The 14,452-nt window shown below is 42.9% G+C and overlaps 1 protein-coding gene across 2 annotated transcripts; it reads right to left on the bottom strand.

Annotated features, from left to right (window-relative positions):
* Positions 1-2,643: 2,643 nt before the first annotated feature.
* FSAF1 (40S small subunit processome assembly factor 1) lies at positions 2,644-14,433 on the bottom strand. 2 transcript variants are annotated; one of them, XM_080998655.1, is made up of 7 exons: positions 14,186-14,433; positions 11,995-12,353; positions 7,250-7,306; positions 6,370-6,465; positions 4,667-4,753; positions 4,338-4,390; positions 2,644-2,958 (listed from the first exon to the last, which is right to left on the bottom strand). In XM_080998655.1, exons 1-7 carry the CDS (start codon positions 14,304-14,306, stop codon positions 2,829-2,831), a joined length of 903 nt encoding a protein of 300 aa, XP_080854781.1. In that variant the 5' UTR covers positions 14,307-14,433; the 3' UTR covers positions 2,644-2,828. The 2 variants fall into 2 exon arrangements, with proteins under 2 accessions (XP_080854781.1, XP_080854782.1); XM_080998656.1 differs by having other exon boundaries at positions 2,644-2,955; positions 14,186-14,432.
* Positions 14,434-14,452: the final 19 nt, after the last annotated feature.

Genomic DNA, 14,452 nt, shown 5'->3' with positions numbered 1-14,452 from the left:
GGAAAGAAAGTCACATGTTATGTTCATGTTTGCTTAAGTAAAGAATACATTTATTTACTCTTGTTTTCTTCCCTAATCATGACCTTTTTGTTTCTGTCGTGTAGCCTAGTTAATATCCTTAGATCTGGTGGAATGTACATATGTCACCAGATCACGTAAGGGGAAAAATTTAACTTTTTCTAATTTTTCTACCTGTAGCAAAGTTTGTATTTTTTCAATTGGAAACAAAACAATTTTTGTCTTATTGTCTCCAAGTCAAAACTTTTGTGTATTTGCCCCTTTTGGAAAACATAAAGTATGAGTTTATGCTGTTTTACAAATTTTAAATAAATTCTTATTACACTGCCAACAAACCCATTGACACCGTCTCCTTTATTTTCTGCTAAAATACAGTTGCATGCATGTAATCTCCCAGCAAGATTTAGTTAGCAACAAAGCACTGTCATTGATGAAGGGTTGTAGCTCAGTGGTGGAGCAGAATGTCCGCCGTTCTATTCCCAGGTAGGGTTGGGAGAGACCTGTCTGAAACCCTGGTGAGCAGCTGCCTGTTAAGAGTACCCAATAAAATTGTCACATTGCCCTCACTTGCTGAAACTCTTAAAAAAAACCTAATAAAAACAACAGCTCTGATATTGGAAACTTGACCTTATTTGTATCCCAGCGTTTCTTAAAGGGAAGCTGAAAGCAGTATATACAGCAAGGGTGGGGAACCTCTTGCAAGACTGAGTGCCACATTCCCTCATGGACAACCATCCAGATGCCAGAAGTGGATGGGACCAGGGGGGGAAATTGGGCTGAGCGACTCTTACCTCTGTTGAACGACACAGAAAGCCAGAAGTTTCTACATCACCCCATCCAGGTAAACAAGAGGATTTTTCTTAGCACAGAATTTGTATTGGCTGGGCATTAAGTTTCAATAACTTCCTCAGTTTCCTTCCTTTGCAAGTGTGAGCCCCTCCTCAGGCCATAGTCCCAGTCTGTCTCAGCCTCTGCACTATTTTTTCACAGGCATTTGGTTGGCCACTATGAGAAGAGGATGCTGCACTCAATGGGCCAATGGCCTGTCTAAACCACTGAGCCCCTTGGGCATGCTGATTAGAAGGTCGGTGGTTCGAATCCCCGCAACCAAGTGAGCTCCTGTTGCTCTGTCTCAGCTCCTGCCAACCTAGCAGTTTGAAAGCACGCCAGTGCAAGTAAATAGTTACCATTGTGGCAGGAAGGTAAACAGCGTTTCCGTGTGCTCTGGTTTCCGTCACTGTATTCCGTTGCACCAAAAGCGGTTTAGTCATGCTGGCCACATGACCCAGAAAGCTGTCTGTGGACAAACGCCGGCTCCCTTGGCCAGAAAGCGAGATGAGCATTGCAACCCCATAGTCGCCTTTGACTGGACTTAACCGTCCAGGGGCCTTTACCTTTACCTTTACCTTACCTTATGTTCTTTTCGGCTATTTATTAAGCAAAGAACACGTTCAGTGGCAAACTATGCAGGTCCCTTCTAGTTTGGCCCTCAGACTGGCTTCTTTCTATACTGTCAGTTTCTGCTAGTGAATCCACTGGCTTTCTTGATTTGCTTTTTAAAGGAGTCAGGCCCATTGTTCATAGCTCCCCACTACCACTGTTCTCCTCCATAGGAAAGAGATGAGGCATACTTGAGGGGAAAGTCTGAAACAGGACAACCGGGGAAGAGAGGAAATGTTGGAACCTGGCAGAGTTCCACTGAAAACAGCTGCTTTGCAGACAACTGGAGAAAGGTTGTGGTTTTATTGTTGGTTGCTGTTGATCTTGACTTGGAAAGTAAAGCATAATTGTAGGCTAAGTGTTTCTGACTGGCTTAGGCAGGCAAGAAATGCAAACAATTATGTATGTTTAAGAAGCAGACGAGCTCCCTTAAATGGGCTCATCGAATTGCAGACGAGTCTGAAATCACGGTCTCTTTATGAGTTAAACACAGACAGCTATTCAAGCTGTGAAACTGTGTTCACTGAAGCCCAGCATGGAACTTGGCCCACAAGGAGAATGCCACATTTCGGTTGCGACTTTGCCATTGTGAGAGACAATAGCAGCACTGGCTAACACTTCAGAAATACTGATCCAGAAATCCTTGAAAAGATTCAGATTGGAATCTTTTCTGCAGGGACTCAACACCCTTTACTATTCAGAAGACAGATTACACTGGTGCTCGGTCTTTGTACGCCAATACCAGGAAGTGGAGTGGTCACAGGCACAGCTTGCTAGGACCCTTAATTTCTAAGCTCCTATGAAAGAGGTGCAAGAAACGTTCATACAACATGTTCACACAACTCCTCTGATACTCCAGAGGAGCATCAACATCTACTGCGGTGAGAGATTAACTCTGGACAACACAGGACATTCATTGTGGATGCATTTCTTTCTGAGATCCAATACACAAATATAGAGGATGACATAGCTCTGAGTTATTAGCAGTTAGGCTGTAAAATTTACCCTCTTCTTAATTACAGATTTCTAAATTAGTTTGTTAAACTGTATAACAATTTCCTTAACAATCCTTACAGCAACGTATCCTTTCCATTTTAATATTGCAAAACAGTAGACAATGGTGCTGTTGTTTTTTTCAAGTTCACTGGGACGCCAATCAAAATTTATCAAATTTGTTTATCAAAATTTCAGAATAAGAACATTTTTATTTATTTATTACAAAGATTTTAAACTACCCTTCTTCAATGCGACATCAGAGTGGTAAGCAATAAGAGATCATAAAAAGATTAAAGAAAAGTTTTTTTAAAAAAAGTTTATTTTGCTACAAAGTTTATCCATTTCATTTTCCATTTGAACATGATGCAGTGACGTTACTTAATGACTTTAGAAGACTTTATTTTCTTTATGTCAGAACTTCGAAGTATGAGAGTGCCGTTTTTAAAAGTTCCAACCTGCCCCGTTGGTAACATACTCTGCTTTTTCTTCTTTTTCGATTTTCTGCTTTTAAAAGAAAAGTATCATCAGATGCTAACGAAAATACTAACCACTTTTAGGTTTCACAAGAAATGTTTTAAGATAGGTATGCTTTAAATCCAAATACAACAATGTAGCTAAAATTACTACCTGTTTAGGATGCGAAAAGATTGGCAGAAAACAAACTATCAAAGTTTTATACTGAGGAGATCACAGTAGTGTGTTCAAAACCAAACAAAACCTGTTTTGTATTCTTCTATTCTTAAAGGAAAAAATTTAGTTCAGGATCCAAAGATTCCTGTAATTAGTTCTACATGTCCCATGTTACAGCTCTCTATGTAACATGGAAATTCACTTTTGAAACTAAAAGGACTAAAAGCAGATTGTGAAATGGCATAGAAGGCTGCAGTTCTAAGAAATAGTCAATGACCCATTTTGCATACAATATTAATCCATAGTTCAGGGCGTGGTGCATAAGAAGCAAAGAGCACCAGGCTCACATGCTCCTCCTCTCCTAGAGTTGCCATGCGGAGGACAGTGGAAATATCCACTTGTTATCTAGCTAGAGTTTCCTGTTATGTCCAGACTTGGGAAATGCTGGTTAGTTTAAAGTGTGGCTTACTAGCAAGGATCATAAACAATGGTTTGATCTTGGCCTGATAAAACCAATTTTCATTTAAACCAGTGTTTGGGAGCCTTGAGCCAGGGTCTGTATGTGGCCCTTGAAGCCTGTCTGTATGGCCCTCAGGACTCTCCTCAGGTCATGTTCCCTCCCCAGCCACACTCCCGCTTGTCCCTAAACACCCTCCTTGAGTATTTTTGCCTGCTTAGAACGTTTCCTTGAACCTGGGCAATGCCCCTTGCCTCCCTGGATTGAGGACAGAGAGGGATGAGTTGAGTGCATTTAGAAATTACTCTAGTGTACAAAGGTGAATTGACACTCTTTGTTTCATCCACTTTTACTTCTGGGCCCACTCGCCACTGATATGTGGTCCCCAGCAAGCTACCCAGAAGGGTATGCAACCCTTTGGCTCGAAAAGGTCCTCCATCCTCGATTTGAACAAACCAGAGTTCCCTCAACTTCAGACATAATGAAGAACACTGGTTAATTTAAAAGCAGATCCTTCTTATGTCCTTGCGGCTACAGGGGGGAGAGCAGAAGGGGGGCAGGGATATATGTGAATCCAAGATTCACCAAGGTGCATTTCCTTAGCAGTTAGTTATGAATTAGCATTATGTGCAAAAGAAGTCATTCCCCCAGGGAAAGCCTAGGCCCTTGCACACGCCTTGAGCATTTTTATGGTTCCTAGCCTGACATTCGGTTACTGTGTCTTCATTAGCAAAGCTGAAAACAGATCCAGTTTCTTTTACTACTCATTGATATAGTTCCGTAAATACTGTCTCACCTTTCTTCGGGCCCTTTTTTCTTCTGCCTCTTGAGAGAATTAGGTTTATTTTCCTGTTAATGAAAAGCAGTAAGTATACATTAGCAGCTAGCCAGTAGTCTCCGGAGTCAATCAAACATGGCTCCCAATTGCAACGAGTGTTGATTAGAACAGCCACTATGCCAGGCACATGACACAGTTATTATCCAACTGTGGGCACTGGTGTGGCTTCATCAGAAACCCCCACACTAGATTTTCCAATGTTGATCCTTGTGGAAACCTGAACTTTTATCCAGCAAGTGGCTGCTGGACTTTGCATTTTGTTTTCATAGGAAACATTTGACACAAACCGTCATGTTTTCTTCCTTCTTTGCTGCTTTCATTTCTTTGATTTTCTGCTGCAGAATCTTGTAGTTCAAATACTGCTTTTTAGGAGGCTGCAACAATTTCAAAAATGACTCATTTCACCAACATGCAAATCAATACAAAAGGTAAAGGCAGTCTGAAGCAGAAACTTAACAGATGGTGCAACCTTCTCCAAAAGAGGATTCTTGGCTTCTTTAAATATTAAAACATCTGAATTTGATTATTTAACTTTGGGGATGCCATTAAAACAGGCCCCCTTTACTAACACAGGTATGACTTTCTGGGATGTGTGGATTGGCTTGGTTTCCAGCCTTCTGACTCATATCACCGAAACGTTTTAAAAAATGAACTGGGGACTGTTTTGCCAGAAATGCAACCAAGAACCCCCACCCACTATTTTCCCAGTTAGAAGCAAATGCATTGCCGGTATTGAAAGCTCAACACAACCAGAGCTGAGTTTGAACCAGGGACTGAACTCTAGAATAAAAACTGATTCTAGAGTTCAGCCCTTTACAACCCCTGGTTCAAACTCAGCTCTGGGTGTGTTGAGCTTGCAATACCAGAATAAGTTTTTATTCTAGAGTTCTTTCCTAACAAGGGACACGGGTGGCGCTGTGGGTTAAACCACAGAGCCTAGGGCTTGCTGATCAGAAGGTCGGCGGTTCGAATCCCCGCAACAGGGCGAGCTCCTGTTGTTCAGTCCCAGCTCCTGCCAACCTAGCAGTTTGAAAGCAGGAAGTGCAAGTAGATAAATAGGTACCGCTCTGGCGGGAAGGTAAACGGCGTTTCCGTGCGCTGCTCTGGTTCGCCAGAAGCGGCTTAGTCATGCTGGCCACATGACCCGGAAGCTGTACGCCGGCTCCCTCGGCCAGTAAAGTGAGATGAGCACCGCAACCCCAGAGTCGGCCACAACTGGACCTAATGGTCAGGGGTCCCTTTACCTTTACCTTCTTGCCTAATAGCAGTAGTGGTGATGTGAGGAGTGGTTTCCAGCAGAAAAACAGAAGACAGAGAGCCCTACCATTTTCCCCTTGCCTGCAGGCTCAGTGACTGGAAGGAAAACTGGAGCAGGGGTGGCAGGTAAGGGCTGAAGGTAGTGGCAGGCAGAGGAAAAGTTCAATACAGTGGTGCCTCGCAAGACGAAAAGAATCCGTTCCGCGAGTCTCTTCGTCTTGCGGGTTTTTTCGTCTTGCGAAGCAAGCCCATTAGCGGTTTAGCGGATTAGCGCTACAGTATTAGCGGCTTAGCGGGCTGTTAAGCGGCTTAACGATAAGCTGATAAGCGGCTTAACGATCAGCTGATAAGCGGCTTAGCCGATCAGCTGATAAGCGGTTTAGCGGCTTGGGAAAAAGGGGGGGGAAAGGAAAAAAACCCCACAGGAACTCGCAAGACATTTTCGTCTTGTGAAGCAAGCACATAGGAAATTTGTTTTGCGAAGCACCTCCAAAACGGAAAACCCTTTCGTCTAGCGGGTTTTCCGTCTTGCGAGGCATTCGTCTTGCGGGGCACCACTGTACTCACTCTCCTGCTCTTGCCTTCTCTGGAAAATCCCTAATGCTACTACCTTCCAGCTGTTTGGCAGTGATCTCTTGGGTGTGCAACTGCCATGCCAAGTTCTATCCAGAGTCTTGTGGTGGGAAGAATTATGTCCTCTTTTTATAGCTCAGCAGAGAAAGAGACACAATACCTTTGCTCCCAACATGATTGCACGTTCTTGTTCCATAACTCGCTGCTCTTTTTTCTCAAAACCAGTGATTCCAAACCGGTGCACTTCCAAACGGGCCTAGCACATTACAAAAATGGTTAACAGCATCTTCAAAAGAACTAAAAGCGCATGATTAGCATGACACAATCGTGTTTTCAGAGGAACAGTATAGGATACCAACATTTGGCAAAACTAAAACGCAGTATGAGGAGAATGAGGCATTTGATGGAATTATCCACCACTTCTATGGGCATTTCTCCCTCTGGGGTTTGCAAGAGCAATTTTTCTTCACAAACATCTCTTGATCTCAAATATAACCAAACATGGAAGACAACTTGCTACCAGTATCAAATAAATTGCATTTGGCTGCAAATCTATGTCCACTTATTTGGGAATGGGCCTACTGAACATAGCTCAGCCTAATTCTCTCTCCCCCACTCCCAGAGCACATTTTCATGGATTTTCTTTTTCAGAGTTCTGTGCATGCCCTTTCCAAATCCCACACAAATCCCCTAGAAGCCTAAAAGAAAATTGCAAGATTAGTTTGGGCAACACAGGGAACCTTTATACCTGTAGAAGGAACTCCCATTTATGTGTGCCCTGTTTCATTTTGGAGGTTTAATCGATTTTCTTTTTGACATAGAGACTGTCACTATGGCATTCTGACAACCCAGGATCCCTACAGGTATACAACCACCTTTTTCTAGCAACCATCAAAATACTGTGCACGTTGAACACTGGTAGAGCAATCATTTAGGGATAAAGCATTTCATAATTCAATACCCAATACAGATTTATCTGCAGTCTCTTTGAGACATCAGCCATCTGCATGCATTGAAACAGAAAAACAATGAAGACTTACTTTTTCCAAGTTAAATTCTTGGTCAGCGGCATGGTTTTCTTGAACAGTCAATTCTGCCTATTTAAAAAAAATACAAAACAGCATTTTGAAACGAAGTGCATTTTGCCACACAACTAGATTATGGCAGTGGTTGCAGAGTCACATGATTCCAGGGTTATGGCATAAAAGCGTAAACTTTTATTTTGGACAGCTTTTGATTAAGAGCTATAATACAGCTCTTACTAAAAGAGAACAACTGATTCTTTATTTAAGCAAACATATTAAGTCTTTAATCCTACAGATAATTTCTTGGAAGTAAGCTGAGTTGAGATCCGTGGGACTTACTTTTGAGAAGGCATGTAGGATTGTGCTGCAGAGCTAAAATAGCACATGCATTTCCAGCACATTGATTTGCATGCTTCTGGCACAGCTCCAACAAAAGAAAAAGAAAATCTATAACTTTTACTTAACAGAATATATAAAGTTTAACACAAAATGTCACTTCAAATTTGCTTGAATTACGTCCTTTGTTTGATATCTGTAACCTTGACAAACAAGTGTTTTAAAAAGTTAACTTAGTATACTGAAACATGAAGACTGTGAAAAGTGCTTCTCTGCCCATTGTACTCTTAGAGAACTGGGCAAAAACAAACAAGGTGAATTTTAACAGGGAGAAATGTAAAGTATTGCACTTGGACAAAAAAAATGAGAGGCACAAATACAAGATGGGTGACACCTGGCTTGAGAGCAGTACATGTGAAAAGGATCTAGGAGTCTTGGTTGACCACAAACTTGACATGAGCCAACTTAGTTAAATACCATTTGGCATGTTGTTCAAACTAAAGGACTGTGTAATTCAGAGCCACCATCACCATTTCCTACTCTGTGGGTCTCATTTTCCGGGATACAAACAGCAAAATGTTTGCCCTCCCAGGATGTTCTGTTTGTATGCCTTACACTGGAGGAAATCTAGTCTCTGTTCGTTGTGGGTGGAAGTATTTAACCTTATCAACAAGATAGGCCAAACACACCCACCCATCCCCAAAAGGAATGACAAGATCACATAGCACCTTTGTAATAGTCTTGGGCTCCATGATCACTGCAGATGGTGACAGCAGTCACGAAATTAAAAGACGCCTGCTTCATGGGAGAAAAGCAATGACCAACCTAGACAGCATCTTAAAAAGCAGAGACATCACCTTGCCAACAAAGGTCTGTATAGTTAAAGCTATGGTTTTCCCAGTAGTGATGTATGGAAGTGAGAGCTGGACCATAAAGAAGGCTGATCGCCGAAGAATTGATGATTTTGAATTATGGTGCTGGAGGAGACTCTTGAGAGTCCCATGGACTGCAAGAAGGACAAACCTATCCATTCTTAAGGAAATCAGCCCTGAGTGCTCACTGGAAGGACAGATTGTGAAGCTGAGGCTCCAATACTTTGGCCACCTCATGAGAAGAGAAGACTCCCTGGAAAAGACCCTGATGTTGGGAAAGATGGAGGGCACAAGGAGAAGGGGACGACAGAGGACGAGATGGTTGGATAGTGTTCTCCAAGCTACCAGCATGAGTTTGACTAAACTGCGGGAGGCAGTGGAAGACAGGAGTGCCTTGCGTGCTCTGGTCCATGGGGTCACGAAGAGTCAGACATGACTAAACGATTAAACAACAACAATAGTCTTCTGCAATTCCATGTCTCAACCAGTGCCATGTGGTTTCAGGGAAGCCCTCTGCCCATTTTTTACTCACATTGCATTGGGAGTCAGTTCTATTCAAAAATGCCGTTGTTATGTCTACAGATATGTAGAACCTGTTCTGTCCGTTTCATGCAAGAAAGGAGAGCAGAAGGTGTTTTGCCTATTCTCATAATAGTCAGTTCATTCACATTCCTCAATGTCTGCACAAACAGCACCAGTGGTTACAAAACAGTTTACAAACTTGAACTGTTTAAGCATTTCCCCCCAGTCAAAACCTGCCCTGAGATTTATTTATTTTTTACCATAGCTCTTATTTTCGACAAAACATAAAAGCCTGGTTGTTGGGGTTGCTAAGATCTCAACTGCATCTGCAAATGTTTTCAAATAACCTGCACCCTCACATCAGGAGGTGGCCAGACGTAATGGCAAGTCTTGTTAAAAGACCTTTGGATGCTCATCAAATAGGACTTGAACCACTGCAAAGTGCTACAGCCCTATATTTTTTAGGTCAGAGAACGCCTTGCTTCATTTGTTTTGGTTAGAGTACCTTCGCTGCAAGATCAGCAGGGGATGAATCAATTTTATGTAACATATTTCCAGCGGATGTCTACCTGAGCCCAGGTTTACAGCTGCTAGAAAGCAATTAAGAGGCATTCTGGTGGGATATTGGTAAACATTTCATTCACTCTGTTCGGAATTTGAGGGTAGTATTTACTGTGTAAAATCTATTTTTAATAAATTGCAAAAATAAATAGATTGCAAAAATAAGAATTCTTGCTGCAATTTCCCATCACATTTTTTGAACCTAGAATTTGTTCAGATTAAGGGAGAGATAAATTAAAAACCCCTAACCCAATAACCGAGTCCTAATCAATTTCTTCTGTCAAATGAGCACACTTTATATGTGCTTGTGGGAGGTGCATAAATGCTGAAGTTTTGTTCTGTTTGCCCAGAGACAGAGAAGTGAAGTTACAACTTGAACAACAGCCATGTAATGATAACTTGAATGATAGCTTGTTTATCTATGCACCAGATCAATACAATACAGCACTTTGGCCTAGAGTCTAATTTAAATATCTGCTGTGCCTTAGACTGCTGGCAAGTCATGATCTCATGGCCTCAGTAGGTCATCTGTAAAATGGGAATAAAGGTAATATATCTTTCAAGGCTTTTATGATATTAAATAAAACATGCTACCTTCTCATAGCCTTAGGAAGTAGACAGACAATGAATGAATATAATGAAAGCATCACTGGGCTCTCTTATCAATATGCCCTGTTAGCAATGACGTGGGTCAGGATACATGGTTCACAGATAGAGACATTACCAAATATATACTCTATTAATTTTCAAACATGTAAAGAGATTCTGCAGTGTCAAAACTGGCACAATTATTTTTCTTTTTAGAAGACAATAGTCATCATGCACACAGATGCTTTCAGGAGTTCAACTGTTGTTCTAATTTAATTACAATGCTCATTCTATCTTTTACAAAGCTCCTTGCAACATTCACATGACGTAAACCAGTACTGCAAGAGCCCTAAGCACTTGTCTATAGAACATGTCTATACACCCAAAAACTGATGATAAAATTCTGGGAATGAAACCATGCAACTTAGACTTAATTACTACACAATGCTTGTGTTTGGCAATCCAGCACCCATCATGACATCTTGTTGAACCACCAATCAGAAGCCAGTTTCAGTAGGAGGCTACTGTACCAGCAGCGTGAGATACAAGAAAGAAGTGGAGTGGAACTGGAATGTCTAATGCAAACATTGCTAAAAATGGGTCAGAATCTAGCATAGGACCACAGAAGTCTTGAGTGTGGGTAACACTGTAAAATAAGATAGTACTTTATTGCATGAAGAATTAACACAGAAGTAGATAAACCAAAATCCTGACTCAGCAAAAAAAACCCCAAAACCTTTACAGCTGATATAAACCTAAAAATTCCACTGTAGCAAGGAAATAAACTATCTGACTTTTAGAAGACATCTGTTTGATGTCGTATTGTGTTTTAATTTGTTGGAAGCTGCCCAAAGTGGCTGGAGGAACCCAGTCAGATGGGCGGCATATAAATAGTAAATTGTTATTATCCTCTTAAAAAAAAAGAAAAGACCTGGGGAGTGTCTTATATTACCATTAAACATATAATTCCAGAACATTATATAAAGGCTACTGTTATACCAACCAACTGAGTTTTTTAGCCCAGATTTCATACTTTTAAAAGCCATCCTTCTAAAGAAATAAGATTAGGAGCAGAATTTCATTTCAGAGGCCATAAAGAGATTCATAACCGATTCCACTATCTTATTTATCCACAGGATTTTACAAATATACTAATAAAACATACATGAGTTCTGCCAGTACTTATACCTGTTATTTCGCCTTTATTCTATAAAACAAGTATCCTTGAGGTTTCAAATTTTGTCACAATTCCAAAATATACACATAAAAGCAAACCATGTAGATTTACAGTCTTATCTACAGCTTATGCTAGAGTACTTTCAGTTCTGTTTGGCTGCAATCCTGAGCCCATTTATTATGAAATGTGTCCCACTAAACACAGTGGCCTTGCTCCTTTTCAGATACTTATGCCTGCTCATACAGCTGCTTTGCCCCTCCCTTCACAGTGCAAGCAGTCAAACCAGGAGGCGTCTGATTAACCAAAGGTTCTCAGGGAACCAATAGTTACTGTATTGGCTTCGGAACAAGCCAGATGATAAAACTATGGTTTACAGTTGTCTTAATATCTTTGATTGTTCCAAAGCTGCAAAACACAGCTCCCTGGTTCAGACAAAACAGAACAATGTGTTTAATTAGCGGCTTCTTGGTTTGACTAGTTGTATGAACGAGAAACAATGGAACAGCATGCATGGGCAAAAGGTTTAAGCTGAGATATGTTTGTCCAAATGTTTCCAGTAAGTCTTATTTACTAAGTGAACATGCTTAGGGCAACTTGTTTAGAGTTCTGTAGACGGAAACAGGCTTGTAAACAGCCACTCATTTAGTCAACTGGAGTGAATAAGAACCTGTAGTTGGTCTGATCTGAAATCTGGTTAACTTTACCTTAGAACCACCATCTTCAGCAATTTCAAGTTTAGCTTTCTTCTTTCTAGGTCGACCATGAAATGTCACAACTTCAATCTCTGATGTGTTTCCCAACCGAGCAGATTTAAATGTATCAGCATCAGGGGAACTGGATTTGGGGATAGTGCTTTTCTGATGAATACAGTCATAAGCCAGTTCATCTTTCAGACTCTCAAAGAAACTGGAAGCACTATTCTTCTTACCAAAAGGTACTGCACCAGATTCAGGAATTATGCTTTTATTTTCCACTTGAGTTTTGCTGACCGCCAATGTTAACTTCTCATTTGAATTTCTCTTTTTGCTCTTTTTCTTTCCACCCCCATCCGGTAATGATTCACCTGTGGTTTAAAAGTGAACAATGGTTAGCAGAGGCATTGGAACAAAGGCATTGGAATGATTTTGGATACCACATCATTTTTTAAATATAAAATGAATGTTTACTATTTAGAGAGATCACATCCACAAAGCATGTAGGAAACACACACAAAATCTCTCCCGCTTTAATTTTAAAAAATGTTTTAGTTTTAAGTGCAGGGAATCTATAAGTGGATGGGGCCCTGGCAGCGGCGTAGCGTGGGTTGTCAGCACCCGGGGCAAGGCAAGTAATTTGCGCCCCCTAACCCGGGGCAAGGCAAGTAATTTGCGCCCCCTAACCTGCCGCCGCTGCCAGCTTCTTCTTGCTGCTGCCTGGTCTGGTCTGGTGTGGTTCTCTCCTGCGCTCAGCGCTGTGCTGGGCGGCTGCTGCACTGTCCCTCCCCCAGATAGTCCCTCGCTCTCTCTCCGCACCGCACGCCTGGCACCCACCCCCTCCACAGTGGGCGGCGACCCAGCGGCTCGGATCGGATTCGCACAGCCAGCACTGCAGTGAGAGAGAGTGAGCCAGGTAGGGGCAGAGAGCTGCGAGTGCGAGCACGCCCCCCCAGATGTTGCGCCTGGTGCGGCCGCCCCCCCATGCACCCCCCACGCTACGCCACTGGGCCCTGAAGGAAAATATGAAAAGACCATTTATTTTGGAACCTATGAAATCAGGGAGTGACCTGTTACCATAGGACAACAATGAATATAGATTGTGGTTAAGGAAGAGAGACCTTAACCACCACCCTGTGTTTTGACATTGTGACACTGAACTAAAAAGCCTCAGAGAGGTTCCTGAGGTGGCAATTTTGATTACTTTCCTACACCAGTTTTGATCCACTCTGGCCTGCTGGATTTGGAGTTGCAAACATCTTTGCTGAACTAGTATCTGCTTTACTACTTTATTGTTTTAACAATTCTAGTAGCAACCAATTAGTTTAAGCCGTATCATAAGCTGCCTGCTTTCTAAAAGAAGTTCTAATGCTCCACTGAAGCAGCATGCCTTTGCAAAAGTGCTGAAGAAGACTCAGCTGTTTTCCAGAAGTAAAACCAAAGTAAGAGCATAAGAATGACTCTGCTGGATCTGGCCAATGGCCCAAATAGTCCAGCATCCTGTTCTCACAGTGGCCAACCAGATTCTCGTGGGAAGCACACAGCAGGACCGGATCAAAACAACTCCTGTTTAGAAGCATACTGCCTTTCACAGTGGAGATTAAAAGCCATCCTCCATGTATCTGCCTAATAGCAGGGATGGCAAAACGGAACAAACCCCAGCCAAGCACCACACGTGATTCCCTATACACTGGGTCCACAATTACACCATACACTTAAAGCACCATGCATGAGACCACTTTCAAGTCATGGCTTCCCCTCAACAATCCTGGGAGCTGTAGTTTGTGAAGGGTGCTGAGAAGGGTCAGGAAGCCCCAGAGCTACAATTCTCAGAGTAGTTTAACAGTCAGTCCCTCGTCTTCCTAGGGAGCTCGGAGAGAGGGGAGTAGGGAGCTCGGAGAGAGGGGAGTAGGGAGCTCGGAGAGAGGGGAGTCCTAACAACTCTCAGCACCCTTAAAACTACAGCTCCCAAAATCCTTGCGGGTGGGAAGCCAGGACCGCTGCTCCTAAAGGCATGGTGTGCATGTGGCCCGGGAAGCGCTGCACGGGAATTTTGTAACGTCTGAAAGTAGCATGTGCCGAAGAAACGAGAGCAGCCCGAGTCTGAGAGAGACGCTTGCAAGAAGTTTCCGGGGGTGAGGAGGGTGGTGAGTCTGGAGCAACTTGCAAAGCGCCAACTCCCCGCACGCGACCATTCACGCACCGAAGTCGTACAAGGAGCTCAAGACGGCGTCGAGCAGGCAGCTGACCGAGGCGGAGCCCTTCTCCTCCCTGTCGTCCTCCCCCGGCTTCAGCTCGCATCCAGCCGCCGGGGTCGCCGCCATGCTCGAGTCCTCCTCCTCCTCCTCCTCCTCCTCCTCCTCGCCGGCTCACTTAGTCCATCCGCAACGCGCCGTAGGAGGAGGTTTGTCCTCGCTCGGCCACCACCCCGGCAAGATGGCGGCGCCCACAGAGCACTTCCGCCCATCCC

Source organism: Podarcis pityusensis (genome assembly GCF_964106645.2).
Source record: "Podarcis pityusensis genome assembly, chromosome: 3".
Classification (NCBI taxonomy): Eukaryota; Metazoa; Chordata; class Lepidosauria; order Squamata; family Lacertidae; genus Podarcis; species Podarcis pityusensis.
This window is presented reverse-complemented; position numbering and strand designations above follow the sequence as displayed.